This window comes from Oryzias melastigma, linkage group LG21 (genome assembly GCF_002922805.2).
Source record: "Oryzias melastigma strain HK-1 linkage group LG21, ASM292280v2, whole genome shotgun sequence".
In the NCBI taxonomy this organism is placed as follows: domain Eukaryota; kingdom Metazoa; phylum Chordata; class Actinopteri; order Beloniformes; family Adrianichthyidae; genus Oryzias; species Oryzias melastigma.
The window spans coordinates 14,430,891-14,450,141 of record NC_050532.1 but is presented as its reverse complement, the minus strand read 5'-3'; the positions used below and the strand labels follow the sequence as shown (position 1 = coordinate 14,450,141).

At 40.1% G+C, this 19,251-nt stretch overlaps 3 protein-coding genes across 3 annotated transcripts in view; 1 reads left to right on the top strand and 2 right to left on the bottom strand.

Annotated features, from left to right (window-relative positions):
* LOC112137985 (collagen alpha-1(X) chain) overlaps positions 1-19,251 on the top strand; it is a 102,194-nt gene that overhangs the window by 45,857 nt on the left and 37,086 nt on the right. The window lies entirely within an intron of this gene.
* On the bottom strand, positions 2,434-3,284 carry LOC112137994 (gamma-crystallin M3-like). The gene is made up of 2 exons (XM_024260547.2): positions 2,960-3,284; positions 2,434-2,745 (listed from the first exon to the last, which is right to left on the bottom strand). The coding sequence occupies exons 1-2, from the start codon at positions 3,227-3,229 to the stop codon at positions 2,464-2,466; spliced, it is 552 nt and encodes a 183-aa protein (XP_024116315.2). The 5' UTR covers positions 3,230-3,284; the 3' UTR covers positions 2,434-2,463.
* LOC112138002 (gamma-crystallin M3-like) lies at positions 7,162-7,986 on the bottom strand. Its single transcript, XM_024260556.2, has 3 exons — positions 7,978-7,986; positions 7,627-7,866; positions 7,162-7,461 (listed from the first exon to the last, which is right to left on the bottom strand). Exons 1-3 carry the CDS (start codon positions 7,984-7,986, stop codon positions 7,186-7,188), a joined length of 525 nt encoding a protein of 174 aa, XP_024116324.2. The 3' UTR covers positions 7,162-7,185.

The following is a 19,251-nucleotide window of genomic DNA, read 5'->3' as shown; positions in this document are numbered from 1 at the left end:
TTTTACAGATGCAGAAGTTAGTCATTAAATTTGAAAAGTAGCTAAAAACTAAACAGACTCAATAAACTGGTTATCCCTGCCCTTAGACCCTCCCTCCCGGTAAGGAAAAACTCCTAAAAAACCTGAGTCAGGAAAAAAGAAGAAACCTTAGGGATTCCCACATGAGGGAGAGATGCTATCCCAGGACGGACAGGCGATACCAGAACTATTAAAGAAAGATTAGCTTCTACAACTACGTATCTAAAAGAGTTCATTCAGATGGAGCTGAGGGACGAGTGATGATTAAGTCCATAGTCAAGATGAAGCAGAAGTGCAGTCCACGACCACGACCAGGAGGAAAGACGACCCAGCAGGAATCACTCTCACTCAGAGATGCAGGATGGTGTCGGGGGCGTGGTCCACGGCCAAGAGTGGGAGCGTGGGCGATCCACCGGGGATCTGAAATCTCTCCCGCTCCCCAGAGGAGAGTGGGAAAGAAGAACAACATGTGAATGGAACTGCACCAACAAAAGCATGGAGAACTAAATACAATAAATAATAAAGAATAGAAGAGAGGAGAAGTAGATGAGAATAGAGAACAGAACCCCAGAGCTGATCTGAAAAATAACGATGATAGAAAATCTAAATTTATATTTAAACGCATCAATATTAATTTATTAATCTAGCCTCACAAGGACCACAGGAGAGGGAATATTCTCTGATTACGAGCTAGCCTGGCAGAACGCCTGTCCAAAGAGGAATGTTTTAAGGCTAGTTTTGAAGGTAGAAACTGTGCTGGCCTCTCTGACATGAGCTGGGAGCTTATTCCATAGAACAGGGGCTTGATGGCTGAAGGTTCTACCTCCAACTGTACTTTTAGAAATTCTAGGAACTACAAGCAGTCCAGCATTTTGTGAACGAAGTGTTCTGACTGGTTGGTAAGGAACTATGAGATCTCTAATATAGGATGGGGCCACACCATTCAGAGCCTTATAGGTTAACAGGAGGATTTTGAACTTGATCCTGGATTCAACTGGTAGCCAGTGGAGAGAGGCTAACACAGGAGTGATGTGTTCTCTTCTACTAGTTCCTGCTAACAATCGTGCTGCTGCATTCTGGACAAGCTGAAAACTTTTTAAAGAACTTTTCGGGCATGCTATTAGTAAAGAGTTACAGTAATCCAGTCTAGACGTAACAAATGCAAATTTGAATTATACAAGACCAGGGGTCTGCAACCTTTAACGCTAGAAGAGGCATTTGGTCTAGTTTCTTACAGACCAGACAACGAGAGCCACAAATTCTCACTTTATCATATAAAAAGCCCAATATTTAGGCTTTTTTTGTCAATTAAGCATTGATGATAAGTGTAACTTAAATACTACAATAATTAAATTACAACAGTATCTATATCTGATCTGTTGACTGTTTGTTTTCTTTTAAAAAGCAGCAAAAAGCACATCTGTTAGTTTTGACTGCAGCCCACGCTAGTTCCTTTCAAAATAAACTCCCCATATGTCAAAAAGACCCTCCAGTTGCAGCAGCTTTTATTAAAAAAGCAAGACAGTCAAACATCATGTTTTATGATGAGGATTTTAGCGTACCACCATGTTTTTTTTTACCTTTTACTCTCAGATATAAACAACATTTAGTAGAATCTATTTGTTAACAAAAACCTCAAGCACAAAACCCACAACTCTAAATCATTTTCGATCATTTTAAACAGCATTTGTTCAAAACTTCAACCACTTTAGTGTAATTTACCAAAAGAAAACAACATTTTGAGTCTTGACAAACTAAAAATTAAAAACATAAATTTAAAGAACATTTCTACAGAATTTCTGACGGTAAATTAAACTTGTTTTTGCTTAATTGTTTGACATGTTAAAAATCTGAGCAGAAATTAGAAAACTTAAATAACTAATCTATTATGTATTCAATCATTAGCATTTTTTAATAAAGCGCCACAATACAAATACATTATTTTTATAAGTAAGTTTTACCTGTTTACAAACATGTTTTCAGTTACTGAAAATTACTTCTTTAGTCTAATATCACTTTTATATTTCTATAAATCTTACTATATTGACCCAAGAAACTTAGATTAGCTTTGGGAAATTGTTGGATTACAGGAATTCTGTCTGGTTGTAAGAAAACAATTGGTTTATAGAAACGAAACAACAATTTCATTAATAAAACTTCTTCATTTGATTCTTTTTTTAAAGATCATTATTGGGTGTTAAAGTCTGTTAGAAATGTTTTTGAAGGGACTGTTTTACTTTTACATTCATGGAGATAAAGAGGCTGGGTTGTGTGTACAGGGGAGGGAGGAATGGAGTGGAAGCAGAGCAAATTGTTGAACTTTCAGCATTAAATGCTGATGTTTTCTGGAGCAACTTAATTTCTGTAGCCAACTTTATACTTTTTTACAGAAAACCTCTACAAATACTCAGAATTTGTCACTTTTTTATTAAAATGAGCTCAGTTTCAACATGACTCCATGATACGTCTGATGGAACCTATCCTCATGTCAATGGAGCCCACCCCCATGTCCTTGAAGCTCCTGTACTCTCCGGGCCTCATGTACATCATCCTGCCTCTGTAGTGGGGCTGCTCGTGCATCAGCCAGTGGCCGTCCATCACGTGAGCAGACTGGCAGTCGGACATGCGAAAATGCTCCTGGATGGAGTTGCAGTCGTCACTCAGCTCGTTCATCTGACCTCCGAAGTTCTCCCTCTCATAGATCCTCATCCTGAACTGACCCCTGTACTGTTGGGAAACACAAAGTTCACCTTGTCTGAAAGTCTTTTTTTAATACTATCAGATTTGTCTGGGAAAAAAAATCTAATATTTTCACTAAAAAAATGAAAGCAGTCTTGACATTGTGTCCCAGTTCTCCAGCCTTGCCACACTTTACATTCATATCAGAACATTTTTCTGAACATCTCTATAGTTTTTCTGGTTCTTAACCCAGCTTCATTACCATGGGGATCATCCGGCAGGATCGAATGCAGTCACTCATACTCATTCCCATGAGCCGCTGGTTGTCAGGGTACTCTCCTCGTCTCACCAACATCTGGTGGCCCATGAAGTTCGGTCGCTCGTAGACCATGAAGCAGCCGCTTTCCACCCTGCAGGAGGTGCAGCGACTCAGGTAGGAGGTGAGCTCTGCGCAGTCGCTGCTGGTCTCATAGGAGCGACCCTGGAAGTTCTTGTCCTCATAGAAGATGATCTGAAAACAAAACCATTTCATTCATGATCAGCTCGAATATCTCGCTTGAAGCTAAACTTTGAAGTGCTCTCTCTTACTCTGCCCATTTTGGAGGTCAACCTTTCCCTGACTGCACTGGTACTTGGTTCAGGCAAACCCTGCCACTTTTATACCCATCCTGATAGTTAAATGACCTATGGAGCCTTTGTTTTGAATATCTTACTCAGCAGCATAGCATACAGAGCTAAAATGTTTGTTAAATCGCTTTGTAAATGGTTATTATTCCAGAGTGTGTGCCTCTGGTGCAGTGCCAACTGCTCTTCTATGGGTTAAAGGTGAGTGACTGAATAATCAGCTAGGACTCCCAGAGTGCTAAAAGCAGTTCTTTTCTTTCTCTGAGGAACAGGAATCCCTCTTTTTGATGATCTGCAGGAGCTGTGGGGGAAATTTCTTCAGAAGTGATCCTGATTAAAGACCAAACCAGGGTACGACAACACTCCTCTGATTAACTGCTTTGCTTACACAGCTGAAAAGTTTCTGAAATAAAACATATTATTTGACTCATATAATTACACATTTAACAAAATTAAAAATGCTCCAGAATCTCCATTTCAATTCAGGTTTGGGGTTTTCGGGTAACACACACTGGTGTAGTGGTTAGCACTCGTGCCTCAGTTTAATTACCTCACAGTGAGAATGTCCTGGATCAACTCCTGGCTGGGTTCTGTTGGTGTGGAGTTGGCATGTCCTCCTTGAAGAGCCGCTTCCACTGGCTTTTACCGCCATATCACAGCTGGAGCACGTAAAAAATACCATCCCCGTGGTACGGATGCTGTTAGCAGTGGACTGGGAGTGCAACAGTCAAGATGTGGCCATGGAATCAACGCGCATACACGCGGTACAAAATTTGGCCACTGTTACACATGGAAAGAATTTTTGAACTCCACAAAAATTTAAATCGCGGGTGACTGCGTGTGGTACCAGTGGAACAGCCGTTCAACAGCAGTTTCTGTGCGAGATCGGGCCGTGGAGCAAACGCCGAAATTCCACGTTCATGCACGACTGCAGTACGGCCGTTCCACTGCCAGTCTGCGTTTGTTCCACTCCTAACAGCGTCCGTTTAGTGGCTGAGCATGGGAGGACGTGCTCACACGAGATTATCAGTGCTCTGGCAGTGGACGCTGGCGTCTGTATGACTGCTATTCCACAAACATGCATAAAGTTAGAGCATCTAAGCCTATGGCCGTCAAATACATGGGAGCAGGCCTTGAGCATGGGTGGGGTTCCTTCCTCCCACTGGTCAAAAGTGAGCACTGTGAGTAATTTAGGAATACAGATTGCCTCTAGGTGAGAATGCGGTTGTGTGGTCCACACAATTTTTATAATGTTATAAGTTTATTTGATTCAGCTGGATTCCGCCTCAGACAGATTGATGTGGTTGAATGTTTTAGGGAACGTGTTTCAGCGTTAAACCACGGTGCTACTCTGTTTTGTCTAACAAGTTTAAGTTTCAGAGGGGCAACAGCATCAAGTGTTCCTCTGAGGGCTTGCATGGTATCATTGACAAACTGATCATTATCAACGGGGCTTAAAGTGCTCTGAGGGTATTTGTTGAACATATTCCTAAAGATTGGATGAACTGTGAGTTTAAATTCCGTGACAGACTGGTCAGATAATGTTCTTCTAAGATGTGTCTTATTTATTGGAGCAGAATGATTTTCTAGTATAAACTGAAAGGTAATTAGAAAATGATCTGAGAGTATAGGGTTATGAGGAAGGACATTCAGCTGGCTAATCTCAACTCCATAAGTTAAAACAAGGTCCAGGGTGTGCTTGTGACAGTGAGTAGGTTGATTTACATTTTGTGTGAAACCAACATTTTCTATTAAAGCCGCAAATACATTTCCAGGACACTCACTAGTCATCAACATGAATAATAAAATTCCCTGCTATTATAATTCTTTCAGAATAGTGGCTGAGAGAAAGTCAGAAAACTCTGCTAAAAATTCTGAATACGGGCCGGGAGGGCGATAAATAATTATGAATAAAACCACTTTTTCAGTATTTCTGCTTGTGTGATTTATAGACAGTACAATGTCTTCAAAGAAGTTATAAATGTGTTTGACTTTAGTATTAAGAAGTAAGCTTCACTCTGAAATTACTGCTAACCCACCTCCTTTCCCAGAAATCCTGATTTCTTATAGTTATTATAGCTACACTGTAAGGCAGCGGTGTCAAACTCATCACACAAAGGGCCAAAATCCAAAACACACCTTGGGCCGAACAGGATAAACATTTGTTGAACACAGTAAAACTAAATTTTAAAACTTTAAAAACTTGATCTTTTAACATTACTATCAATAAAAACAGACAGGAATATTATTCCAGAATAAATCAACTTGCTCTGTGGGAATTTACTGTAAAAACAATGGATTGTGAGAATTTCTCTCATCACTACTGCATTTTTCCAGTTCCTGTGAATCAGAATACAGTAAGAAAAATGTCCATGAAAACATGACCAATCCTAACAAGTACGTCATTATTCTTTCTTACTTGGACTAAGTTTAACTTGCTCCCCCTAACTACTACAGAGACTGTTTATTGTAAGAGAGTGCCTGACATTGATCACATGTGGAATCACTCACAGTAAAAACTCAAAATGACAGCATCAACGTATCCTCTGATGTCATATGCTTGAGGTTTTGTTTTTTATTTCATATCACTGTATTTCAGATCCAATGAATTTCTCAGTGGAAAGGGTATTGGTTGTTGTCTTTTTTTTATGAATTTACCTAATGGACAATTTTATTAAAATTACAACTCATCTATTTGTGGAAATATAGCTTCCTACTGATTTTAAACTCACGTGCTGTTTATTAGCTAAGGTGGTCAGAGACCCATTTTGGAGCTCAAAAATGGATGTTATCCACTAGCTTTCTTTAAAACATATCATGTTTTCAGAAGTACACCCTAAAAGGGTGAAGTTACCCAGGAGTGTCAAATGTAATCATCATCCTCGGCAAGTGGAAGATGATTACATTTGACACTTCTTTGTTCTGAATAATAACAAAAAACTGTTTATGTTGAGCAATAAGCCAATTTTCTTTAATAAATGTTTTACAAAGCATGATCAGAGTGTTTTTGATGAGTATGGATGGACTGGTACCAGACATCCTTTGGGGGGTATTTGGGGATTCCTCCGGTCCCTAACCCCCGAAAATAAGGGGGAATATTGTACCTTTCTTTTTTCCACGTCTATTTGTACAATCTGGGGCTCAACAGTTATCAACCATGGTCAGCCTCCTTCACTGCAGCAGTCACCTCATTCAACCAATTCCTGCTAGTATGGCGGCGCCTTGAGGGGGAGGACCTTGTGTGACGTCATCTCTCTGAGCTCTATTTAAAGAAAATTAAGACTAAAATTGCATTTTTGAGTTTTTTGTTTTATCTACATTGTTTATAATTAGGAGCTGATTAAAAAAAAAGGTAATTTGAACTCCTCCCACTGCAGAAACTGTCCTTGAAAAAACTGATTTTATGACTGGCTAAAAACAGCATTGTCTTAAAAAAACTGAAGATAAAGAAAACCCTCCAGAGTTTTATCACTAAGATGTGACTGTTATTAACAAAAAAGTAAATCAGTGTAACCATGCTTGTTTTAATTTCCAAACACGTTTCAAAGCCAAAATTATCTTTTTCATTAAACGTCTCAGTCTCACTCTCCTATTGGCTGATATGTGATTAATGATAACTAATAATTGATAATAGCGTTCTTTCTTCATGTTCAAGCAGATGGATTTCTGGGTGCACATCAGTACCTGACCAAAAATATCAAAGCCAGACCTGTTTATCTCTGAACCCTGTTAATGGCTTCACTTTCAAACACTAACCTGTTAGCTGTGAATGTGAAATATGAACTCTCCAAGAAAATAAAAGATTACAGCACGGAAAAAGACAGAGGCACGTCTGATCTGCCTTTCATTTTATTGGACAGACTTTCAGCAGGAATCCATGATCCGGCGAACAGAGCTGATCCTCATGCCGCGGTAGCCCAGGTCTTTGGTGCTCCTGTACTCTCCTGGACTCAGGTACAGCATCCTGCCTCTGTGGTGGGGCTGCTCGTACATTAGCCAGTGCCCGTCAATGATATGGCAGGACTGGCAGTCAGAGATCTGGTACCGATCCGTGATGTTGTCGCAGTCATCCACCAGCTCATGGCTCTGGCCCTGGAAGTTCTCCCTCTCAAAAATCCTCATCCTGTAAGAACCTCGATGCTGTTGACAGAAGAAACTTCAGCAATCTGGTCTTCTCTGCAAGCTTTTGTTTTTCCCTGAATTATTTTGTTCTGATTGTTTTCATGGTCAAACACGCGTGACAAAACGGATTCTGAGGGTGGAGATGCTGCAGGTGTTTGTTATTGTGTGATTTCTCTGTCGTACCTGAGGAACTAAACGGCAGGATTGGACAGAATCACTCATGCCAAAAGACGTGTAGTCAGCATACTCGCCCCTCCTCATGAAGTACTGGTTCCCCATGTAGTTGGGACGGTCGTAGACCATGAAGCAGCCGCTCTCCACCCTGCAGGAGTGACACCTGCTCAGGTAGGAGGACATGTCGGAGCAGTCGCTCATGCACTCATAGGAGCGACCCTGGAAGTTCCTGTCCTCGTAGAAGATGATCTGAAGAGGAAAGCAAAGGTAAACTCTTCAGACTGTTATTTGTTGGTGTTTTCAGTTTGTCTCTGCTCTGAAATAAAACATGGTTGTTTTTCTGCTCCATTCTGCCCTCACCTTTCCCATGGTTGATGCTCTGTGTATTTGGGAATCTGTCCAACAACCTGCGAGTGCCAGGCGCCTTTTATACTAAAGCAGGGTTTTGTTATTCAAATGCCCTGGAGCTGATGAACAAGCAGCTCTGCATCACTGTTAATTTCATTTGTGTTGGTATGATGCGGATCATGGAGGGAGGTGCATGTGGACCTGCATCTGCTGAGGAACCACTGCTCTGGTTGTTAGTCTGATTCAGTTCTTACTGGGCTCGATCCGAATACTCCCCTTCTCCCTTCCCCTTAGCCCTCCCCCTTGATTTGGAGGGACAGATGAAGTCAAAGTTGAGTCCAGATTATTATTTTTTAAGTTTCACACTCCAAACAGAGGGGTCTAAAGTCTGCTATCGTGAGAGTAAACCGTGTCGTACTAAGAAGCACTTTTCTTCACTTTGGTGTTCTCTGACCACAAGTTTATATTTAAATGTAAGTAATGACTTTATGTTGTAGTGTGACCTTCTTAAAGTTATAAAACCACTGTTGTTATGTATATTCAAGCGCTGGTAGTTCTGCGCTAATGCTAGCTGACCGGTGATTATTGATGATGTCATTGAATGAAAGTCACGTCCGAAATATTAGACACTATTTTTTCATCACCCTCCGTTTGGAGCAAACACGGAGGGAGAAACAAGGGGGGGGGGGTCTAAGGGAGAGGGGGAGTATTGGGATCGGGCTCTGATGTTAGCATCAGACAAGACGTTGGTCTATGTCAACAAAAGAATGAAATGTGTAAACTGATGGTCCCTCGCACACGCTTTCGGACCAGAGGAGACAGGTCTTTCCAGGCTGTTGCTCCTAGACTCTGGAATGAGCTCCCTCTCTCCCTCCGTTCCCTGGACTCTGTTCACTCTTTTAAAAGCCAATTTAAAACCTTTTATTTTGCTAAGCATTTTAACTGAGTCTGTTTTTAATTGGGCTTGAAATGATTGTTTTATATGGTACTTGCTCCTGTCTTTTATGTTTCTTAGCTTGTGAGGCTTTTGTCTTTTATGTTTAATTATCTTTTGAATTATTTGTTTTTATGCTTTTAACTTGTGAAGCACCTTGTGACTTTTGTCTGTGAAAGGTGCTATATAAAGAAAACTTACTTACTTACTTACTACTAACAATTTATTGTTGTGATTGTAGCGTGTAGTGCATGTCTAATTTAAAAACTTACTTGGTGACGTGCGCTCACTTGCGCTCCTGCACAGAGGCTAGGAATTCTGGTGTGCGCGCGTTTGCATTGACTTTTCATTGAAAGTGTCTGCTTGATTGTGCGTCCAGTTTGTAAGCACGTACACACACACACACACACACACAAACACACACACACGCGCCTGCATGGAGAGCTGTCAAATTTATTTTTTTATTTTTTGGATTGATGAAGATCTTAAAGAGTTTGAATAGTTTTTTAGTGATTCCAGAAGAATCGTTACATCCTTACTAAATACCATCTGTTGGTTGAGAATTAAAGAGCGTTTACATATTAATCTTTATCCTTTCAGAGTAAACTATATCCATAAATGTGATCAAATATTACTTTGGAACAAGAAAGAACAGATTATTTATGAAATATTAAATATTTTCATGAACTTTTTTCCTACCCAGAAGTAAGATGACTCGATCTCTGAGGCTCCGCCTTTTGCTGCTTGTGGGTGCCGCCCATTTCATGACATCATCCTTGCCCACAAAAACAAACAACATCCGAAACTTTTGCAAAGACGAATGTGCAAATTGTAAATCTTCCAATTGAGACCCCAGCTTTTTTTCCAAAAATGTGACAGCGTTTGTTAGAGACAGGCGTCTGTCGCAGACCATAGACAGAATGGTGATGGTTATTGGGTTCATTTGTAGGGAAATTCAGTCAAGAAATGTAGACAACAAAAAAACAGATGAACATTTCAGGATTTATTGAAATGAGAGCATTGTTCCGATCAGCACTGACTGTGGTTGTTTCTGTTCTCTCTGAAGCATCATCAATCTCTGTATCAAAAATCCTCTTCACTTTCATGCAGATCATTTTCCTGGAGACACGCACATGTTTCTGTCTCTGCTCAAATATCCAGTTTCAAACTAGTTCTTCTAATTTGTTCCTCACTTTCTTTGCACCTCCGCCAGGAAATCTTTTGTTCCTTTCTCTGCTGCCATCTTCACAATATCATCCATCTGCCTGTATTCTCGAATACTTCTAGGATTCACCCCAAATGTTTCAATGTTCAAATGCTCAAATCACACTCTATTTGGAGAACTGAATCCACCCTCTGCAGAACTCTGCTGTGATGTCATCACCAGCTGCATTCATGACCTGTAGCAGGGCATTTGGGTATGTGGACGCTGATCATATATCTTCCACCTCCAGGAAGACAAAAACTCTTCAATGAAATTCAGAAATGGAGAGAAGGGGGGAAGATACTCCACCAGCATCCTGTCATGTTCTGTAAATCACTGCCTGACTGCAGCAGTGGAAGCTCACATCATTACTGTATCATTGACTTCAACCATTACACATGTCTGTAGTTTCAATTAATAGTTCAAACACCTTTTCATCAGTGTATAACGAGTTTCTCCTTAAAAAGGTTTATGGACATGTAGCGTGAAAGGGGGTGAATATGAAGTATTCAATCCCAAAGTTGGTTGAAAAATATACATTTTATTAAACTGAAATTTAATAAAATTATCCTCGGGGCACCAACTTCAATTCAATTCAATTCAATTTTATTTATATAGCCCAAAATCACAAAGGAATTTGCCTCATTGGGCTTCAAAATATGAACAATAGTTAAAAACTAAACAGACTACATAAACTGGTTATCCCTGCCCTTAGACCCTCCCTCCCGGTAAGGAAAAACTCCTAAAAAACCTGAGTCAGGAAAAAAAGAAGAGACCTTAGGGATTCCCACATGAAGGAGAGATCCTATCCCAGGACGGACAGGCGATACCAGAACGGTTAAAGAAAAGTTAGCTGCTAAAACTACGTATCTAAAAGAGTTCATTCAGATGGAGCTGAGGGACGAGTGATGATGAAGTCCATAGACATCCTTCGTAATGAAGGAAAATATTACTCATTAATGATCAGCCGCTACCACTAATCAATAAAGTAATAATCAATTAATCAGTCTCTCAACTTTAGGCCGTGTATACCCTGTGAAGTGACTTTACCACAAAGAAGAAAATAATGATATCAAACGACGACGTCCTTTTGAATATTTATTGAATAACATGAGGTTAAACAAGCAGAAATAATGGAGGTAAAAGCATGGAAAGCAATGAACATATGTGGAACACAGAATATAGCTTTAACTAGATAAATGAGAAGAAAAGACACACAATATTGAGGTGGAAAAAGCTAAATGTGTGGATGCATTAAGTGTGTGTTGTGCACAAAAAGGGTGATGTTACTGATCTGAGAATAAGCTATTCTTAAAAGGAGGAATCAAAACGGGGCAAAGATGTTACTCTTGCAAAAATAGTTAATCTTTGTTCTAACCACCAGCAGTTGACTGTATGAGCGAAGTTCGACTTCTCACCAGCGGTCTGGAGATCTGGATCTGCTCTGCCAGGAAGGCTGATTGATCCCGTTCCCAGGTGGATGGTTCAGGCGGGCCGTGGAGGCGAGATCTGCAGCCAGGTGTAGAAGGAAAGGGAACCTGCGGTTCTGCTGGTTCTGTTCTGTTCAGTCACTTAGCTTCTGGGGTGGTTGAACGATTTCTCTATTCCGTTTTGTGACCAAAAGTATAAGTCGCAAAGCTGGCCGGACAATGAAACTTATCGACTGGTCTAGCATTAAAAATCAGTTTCAAAATAAAAGCATCAAAAATGGTAAAAAGTTGGAATCAGTCTATGAAATAAACGGGAGACAAAAAGTTTGAAAAGGAAGAAAGCGTGTGAAAAAAACGTGATCTTAAGACTGGAAGAACTTAGATGTTTCTGTTCTGGTTCTGGCTTCTGGCTTGTCAGCCTGTTGGCTTAGAGAGGCGTGTTGTTGAGCCTGAGAAGCTTTGAGAAGGTGTGCGAAGCCAGCTCTGACTTGCGCGCCAGGGGTTTTGAATTTGGGAGGCAGGGCCAGAATCACCCAATCCGTGGGGATTTGAGGTGTTTCACGATTGGAGGTAATTTGCATGTCCCAATGAGCTCTGTCTATGCAAATATCAGGGCCGTAACTTTATTCGGTCTCTGGATGTGTTTATTCTTACAGTTTTTTTCAGTCACTTTGGTGCGTTTCTCAGATCAGAATTGAAATTCTCATAACTATTAGTTCAACCTCCACAACACTTAGTCATTTGTGCACATCATAGTAGCAATTTCTCCTCTCTCTGAACAGACTGCAAGTGATTTTGGACATGAATCAGTTGCTTTGATAGATTTCTCTGCTGTTTTTTGACATTTCCATTTGCTTATGTCATGTCAGTCAGAATTAATTATACTTATGGATGCTGAATAGTCGTTCTCAATAAAACTAATAGTCTTACTTTCATTGCTTGAGTCATTACACACAAAATTGTTGAACTAGTTATCAAATGTCAAATATTAGCCATCTGTCAAGCAAATTCTGTACCTTCCTTAATCATGTTGTCCTGGGAATGTGTCCTAAATTGAACAATTGATCTCAGGTGAATTTCAGCTGTCACTCATGAGGAGGTGTGTGCAATTTTAGTAGTAACCAATGCCAAACAGCGTTTTCACTGTCAATTATGGATGAATCCTGTGAATCCTCAATTGGCAAGCATATATATACTGTGCAGGAGCTAGTGTGTACCATTTCTACACTTCTGTGACACAAAATAGAAGGTCAGCATCGTGGAAGAGGGGTGAGGATGTGGGGAGGAAGAGGAAGAGGGAGAAGAGGCAGATATGGGCGGATTCCTAATGAAATAAGGGCTACAATTGTGGACCATGTTGTCAATCACGGCCTCACCATGGAGGAGGCTGGTCGAAGGGTGCAACCCAATATTGGAAGAACTACTGTCCAGTAGGGCTGCCACGATTATTCGACTAATCGACCAGTGTTAATTTTGACAGAGAATTTTAATTTAGTTTTAGTCATAGTCTTTTGACTAAAATAGGGTTTAGTTTTAGTCGCAATTTAGTCATATTGATTCTATTAATTTTAGTCAAATTTTAGTCGACGAAATTACAGTAGATATTTAGTCGAAAAAAATATAGAATAAAGGTAAAGTATTTTAATCACATTTACACCGTATGATCAGATGAATAACACGCAAAGATTTGAGTAATTTGTAAAAAAAAAAAAAACATTTTACTTCACTTTGCTTTCCAAACTTGTCATTTCTGCTAATTCAGCTTCAACAACTTGAAACACAATAAAAGAAAAAATAAATATAATTATATAATTATAATTCCATCCCATTTCCAATCAGAAAGTGTCTATTCACACGTAATTTTCAAAAAACCTGCAGCCAGTGCTAAACTTTTTCTTAGTCGCACTGACCCAGAGGACAGGGGTTAAGGTTAGGATTATGGTTATGGTTAGGGTTAAACAAGCAAATGTTTCCTGAATGCTGCTGTCTCTGAAGCTCACGGCTCCACCAGGGGATGGGTCAAATGTGGAGAACACATTTCACACATTTAGGAGTGTGGCAGTTAATGGGACTTTAACTTAAAAGTTTAATTTTAAATATGTGCGCCCAACAAAAGAAACCCAGCCTTGCACAAACTTAAAATGCGTGCCGGTAATGCAGCAACGGGATCCTGGCTGCACGTATTACATGTGGACAAAACATGAATTTCCATCACACTCTGTGCTGGTCACATGTAAATATGTGTAAATAACTTGTCTTATTATAAATGTCCGAACACAAAAAAATATATATGTTGAAGAGGTAGTCAAGTGTAAAATTGCATAAAAAACATTCATTGGGGAGTAAGCTGTCCAGGACACCTGTGAGGATGTTATATGTGCTTGACCAGCATGTCTATGGTGAACTGTAATACCACCGCCGGCCAATAGAGGGCGCTGGTGTCATGTAAGACGTGATGGCGTTGGAGATTAAACCGGTGACTGATTGTGGATCTGAAGAAGCAGCGGGGCTGCTAGCGCTCGGAAATACACAACAACATAGATTTATAACTTTACAAACGTCATGCTGAAACAATAAAGCCAGACTTACATTTAAATGTAAACCTCTGAGCTTCAGAGCTTCACCCGCATGAAGAAAAGCGCTTCTCCACCGCGCAGTACCGGTGCTAATTAGCTTGGCGAGAGCAACCCCTTAAAACAACTATGTCAGATAATCCTACTTTTTAAAATGGAACAACTGTTGGAAGGGTCGGGGAGGAATTCGGATTCAGCCCAGAACGCTGGAAATAATCGTGTTTGTATGTTTACCTTTCCGTGGATTTCAGGCTGGCTTGTCTGCAAACGTCGTATCAGGTTTTCTGGTGTTTTTGCCTGTGATGTCGCTCCACACAACGTCTTGTTGAGGGTCGTCTTTAATATAACATTTGTCCATATATGTACTTTTCTGTTTCTACCTGGATTAGACATTTTTCACCTCTATCACAGACACAATTTATTGAATTAGCATCTTCCAGGGCGGGCTGCAGGGCTCTGTGTTCTGATTGGATCGCTCTGCATTGGCTCCCGCCCTCCTCCACCAGCAGTCATTATGATTGGATATCGTCTTCGAAGAGCATTTTCGTGTCGTTTTTATTCGTTGACAAAAAAAGTCTGTCAATTTAGTTAAAGTTTTCGTGTCTGGGCGGGAGTTTTCGTTTCGTTTTCGTTTCGTTTTCGTTGGGTAAATAGTGTCGTTGACGAAGACGATGACGAAAATTTTTCGACAACGAAATTAACACTGTAATCGACGACTAATTGACTATTAAAATAGTCGACAACTATTTTGGTCGTCGAAGCGTCGTTTTTTTGTTTGTTTTTTCCTTGTTTTGATCTTAAAACTACGGTTCGCGCCTTCTATTGCGGGGGTCTTCCATTCTCTTTGTCACACATGCGCAGTGGTGCTAATCCGGTCAGCAGTGACGTCACAGGAAGTTCTCTGTAGTCTCATAACAACACGCTCGCTTGAAAATGTGGGAAGCAAAAATAAAAGAGGAAAAAGTGTCAAATATAATTTCTGCACGACAGAACTTGTGTTCTATGAGAGCACTATGGCGATAAATGATCACCTGAAGATGAAGCATGTTGTGACCGAGTTTGATCACGCTGAACAGAGAGCTTCGTCTAGCTAAGCTAACATCAGCGCTAACACAGCTAGCTCTGCCGCGGCTGTCATTACTGCGCTGTTTGGAGATGAACCAGAAGATCTGCAGCAGATCCGAGTCTACGGCGCTTCTGTCTGCATAGTGAGCGTTTCATAATCTGTGCTCTTCTAACCAAACGCCGCGAGGACGGCGCGGATCATGAGTTTACACTGGAAATGAACCGCTCGTCCAAGGCTTCATTCATATTCCGCAATCACGTCGTTAAGTTCGAAGAGCGGATTATGAAACATTCACGGCGCAGACAGAGAGGCTGTGTGTCGGTACAGATCTGCAGCAGAGTTATGGAACGATTTAAAACTACGAGTCCCAGAAGTGAAGGAGCTCACCTAAAAGTCCAGAGCTAAGTTTACAAGTGTACCATCACATTATCTGCATTAAGCTACAATTAAATGTAACTTAAAGTCACAAAACGACAACAAACAGCAAAACAACCACAACATCAAAGAAGTAACACAGATTTATGGGTTCTCCCCCAAACTGAACAATATGAAGTATCGGTCTGCGCATGTGCAGTGGATGTAGTGACAGAATGAAAGTACTGATGTACATTCTAACATCTCCTGCTTTTCTCCCTTTTTAAAATATATAATTTTCTCCCTTTTTATTTATTTTCTTTGTTTCTATGGGCATCCTCAGGTTTTATATGTATAGGAATATCTTCAGTTCAAAGATGTTATTAGTGTTTTACTTTAATAAATGGGCCTCAGTCAGCAAATATTTTGAGTGTGTTTATATCTGCTAATACACATGATTATTTCATAGATTTTAACCTCAAAATAGTTGTGAATCTTCTTCTGTTAGGAATAGAGGTTTGATTACACACATGTAATAATAGGACATAAAACATAAGAAAAGTTACGAAGGGTCACGTGTTTCAAACAAAGGACTCTGAGTGTCTGTCGGGAATGCTTGGACTCTCCAGGGGGTCAGCCTGCTGGAACCAAGATTCTTTGAAGTTGACAGGCTGAAGTTAGCCAGAGTTTCAAATGCAGAGTTCTGGCCCGGTTTAATGACTTGCATCCGAGTGGGGGATAGAGGTTTCAGACAACTTTATGGCCCCCCCTGCTGGGAGAGGACTCCGTTATCTTGGGAAAAGGCACTCCACATAAAAGTTGGGTGACCAAATGGTCAACACGGTTATCACAGTTGTTTCCAAGGGTGGAATGCTACAGACACTTTCATGGAAACACAATAACAATTACATTTAAAATGGACAAACTAAATGTTTGACCACATGTTCAACAAGTTTGTGTGCAAAGACACAATCAATGAAATGAAGATTATTAGTTGTTCAAACAATGACTAATCAGCCTGGACAAGTTTAGATCATTTAGACAGACATGAAAGAACAAATGAATAATGATCAAAAGTAAGTCAAAAGTGATACAATTATAGAGATTTGTAATTCTTCAAAGGGTTTGTGTCCAAAACGAAAGGATATCGGATGAAAAAAAAAGGAAACTGGCACTATGTTGTGCCAGCATGACTAAATGTTGTGGAGGTTGCACTAACTGTTGTGAGAAGTGTCATTATGTCTTGAGAAACTCACTGAAACGATGGAGAAAAATTGTAAACTCTCAAAGTTCAAACCTTCACTGAAAGAAGAGTCCAGTGTTATAGATGAAAACAAAGAGCTGATCTCAATGAAGATTTATGGAACTCTACAAAGTTAAGTGTACGTGTACAAGAGGCACAGCAAAGGGAAGTTGATGAAAAAGTTTCCAACCAATCAGAATGCAAAACACTGTGTGACAGAGAGAGAGGGAGAAAAAAAAACATGCAAAAACTGCACTGAAAAAAAATCTGTGAAACCCTGAAAGGTGAACTGCGACATAGCAAGGGAACACTGTTCTCACATGTCAGCAGACAACCAGCTAATAATGTCCAGCGATCAGACAACAGCGGCTCACGATCCGACCGGTTCTGTTTCTAAAGAAAGATCTGCATGCCACAAACTACTGCTCAGCAGCACCTTAAGCTGAGCGACCCTCTGAACCTGAGGAACGGCGAGCAGTCCCACTCTGAGAAGGTCTCCGACGACACGGAACAGCTCTGCTTTCATTAACTGCTCTGCACCAACTTCACAATCAGGACCCAATGGAAAACACCTGCACATCTGGTGAACCCAGTTCATCCTGATACATTTGACAAGATTTCTTTTCCTGGATTGACCTAAGTCCTTGTGTTGCGTTTTGTCTGTGACAGCAAGCAGAGGATCATCCACTTTGAGCAAGTTGTCACTGAAGTCATTTGCACTGATCAGATTTTTTAGCCAATTTTCTTTAATTAAGCATCTTTTTTGTAATAAAGACTTGTTTTTCTGCATTTATTTTGTAAATCTATCCAACCTTGTACTTGTTGAGTTCAAAATGAGCTGACAAAAGCCTTTGAAGCTGTCCTGCAGTTCTGTGAACACCTCACTTACCTGACCCAGAGACATATACTCTTTGGACCTTAACGTCCATATTTGACCCTTTGGTGGCAGTACGACTGAGATCTCTGTTATCAGGGCTACCTTTAGCTTGGATATACACATATTTGAAAGAAATAACTGAAAACACACATCAGATGTGAAAGGTAATGCTAATAATCTTGCAAACAAAGTAATCTGTACAAGATTTCTTCCCAATACAAGAAGAAAAAACATTTTGCTACCACAATCCTCAAATTTCAAAGAAGCAAATACACAAAATATACAAAAAGCGTGCCCAAGCAAAGCTTAATATGCATCTAAAAGTATGGACCAATAAACTCTTGTGTACCACAGAGTTGAGTGAAGTCACTTTGGCTGTACATGATGTTAAGAGAGAATGACGTCTGAGATCCAGGCAGAAGTCAGAGATAAATTAGCTTGGATCATTTTTTTTAGATTAACAGTTTATGTTTACTTAATGCAAGCAAGAAAAAAAAAACATATAATATGGGAATTCTTTTCAGATTCAACGCTAACAGCCTTTTGTATTTTTTTTGTCAGACAAACTATAACAACTGAGCCTCTGATTCTCTGTTTCTGTAAATGTTTCTTATCCATGTCATTTTTCCCTCCTGACTTCTTTCACCGTCAGCCTCAGCTCTCTGTTCACAAATGACTATGCAAATGAAACAGAAATCAGGCGCAGCTCTTTACACTTTAATACCACTCCAGACTAAACATTGGATCAGTGAACAAAAGTTCTGTAACTTATTCCATTGCAGTTTGTATCAAATATCATTTTTGAGTTGAGTTCAACCATTAACTCTAAATTAAAAATTGATACAAACTAATAGTTTTAAATGTTACAATTTACAAAACTGGTGTTAATTGATCCAATGTTTCAATTTTTCAGTGAAAACATGAACTTCTCTTTAGTACTCGCATTCCTTTAGTCTGCTGTGCTTGATATCCATCACTGTCAAACTGAATCAGTGCTCATTCCTGCCTGGAATTTCCAGGAACCACACAAAACACAAAACCTTTTAAAATCTCAGACTCAATGTTTTGTTTTTGACTTCTCTGATTACAATCTTTTGGATATGAAATAGACTTTATTCAAACGCCTCGGCAGAACGCCCAGGATTGAGGGGAGTCACAATGGCGGATGAATCTGAGCTGTGCAGGTCCAGAGTCTTATATCAGCTGGACAGCCTTTGTCTGCTGTCAGGCATTTAAGCGAGTAAGAAAAAAGGGCAGAGTCAGCAGAAATGCTTGAACTGTAATAACTGTTTTGTGATCCACCGACCCTGAATTCAACAGGACTGTCCAGCATTTAGAAAGAGTACTGAGTGGCATTTTGGAGAAGGTGAGAAGTTACTCTTTGAACATTCTTTAGCCTCTTGATTGAAGGGTAAATGAGGGGGTGGGTTTCAGATCCAGTTTTTGAGGAGCAGGACTTTCAGGGAAAGTCCTACAAGTATAATGGGGATTTACACAGATACATTTGCAGGTGCAACTCAATCAAGGCAGAGGGTGGCTGGTGGGTTCTGGAGGAGCGCATCAATTACACAGGCTACCATTTTGTGGTCATGTCAGGGCAGTACC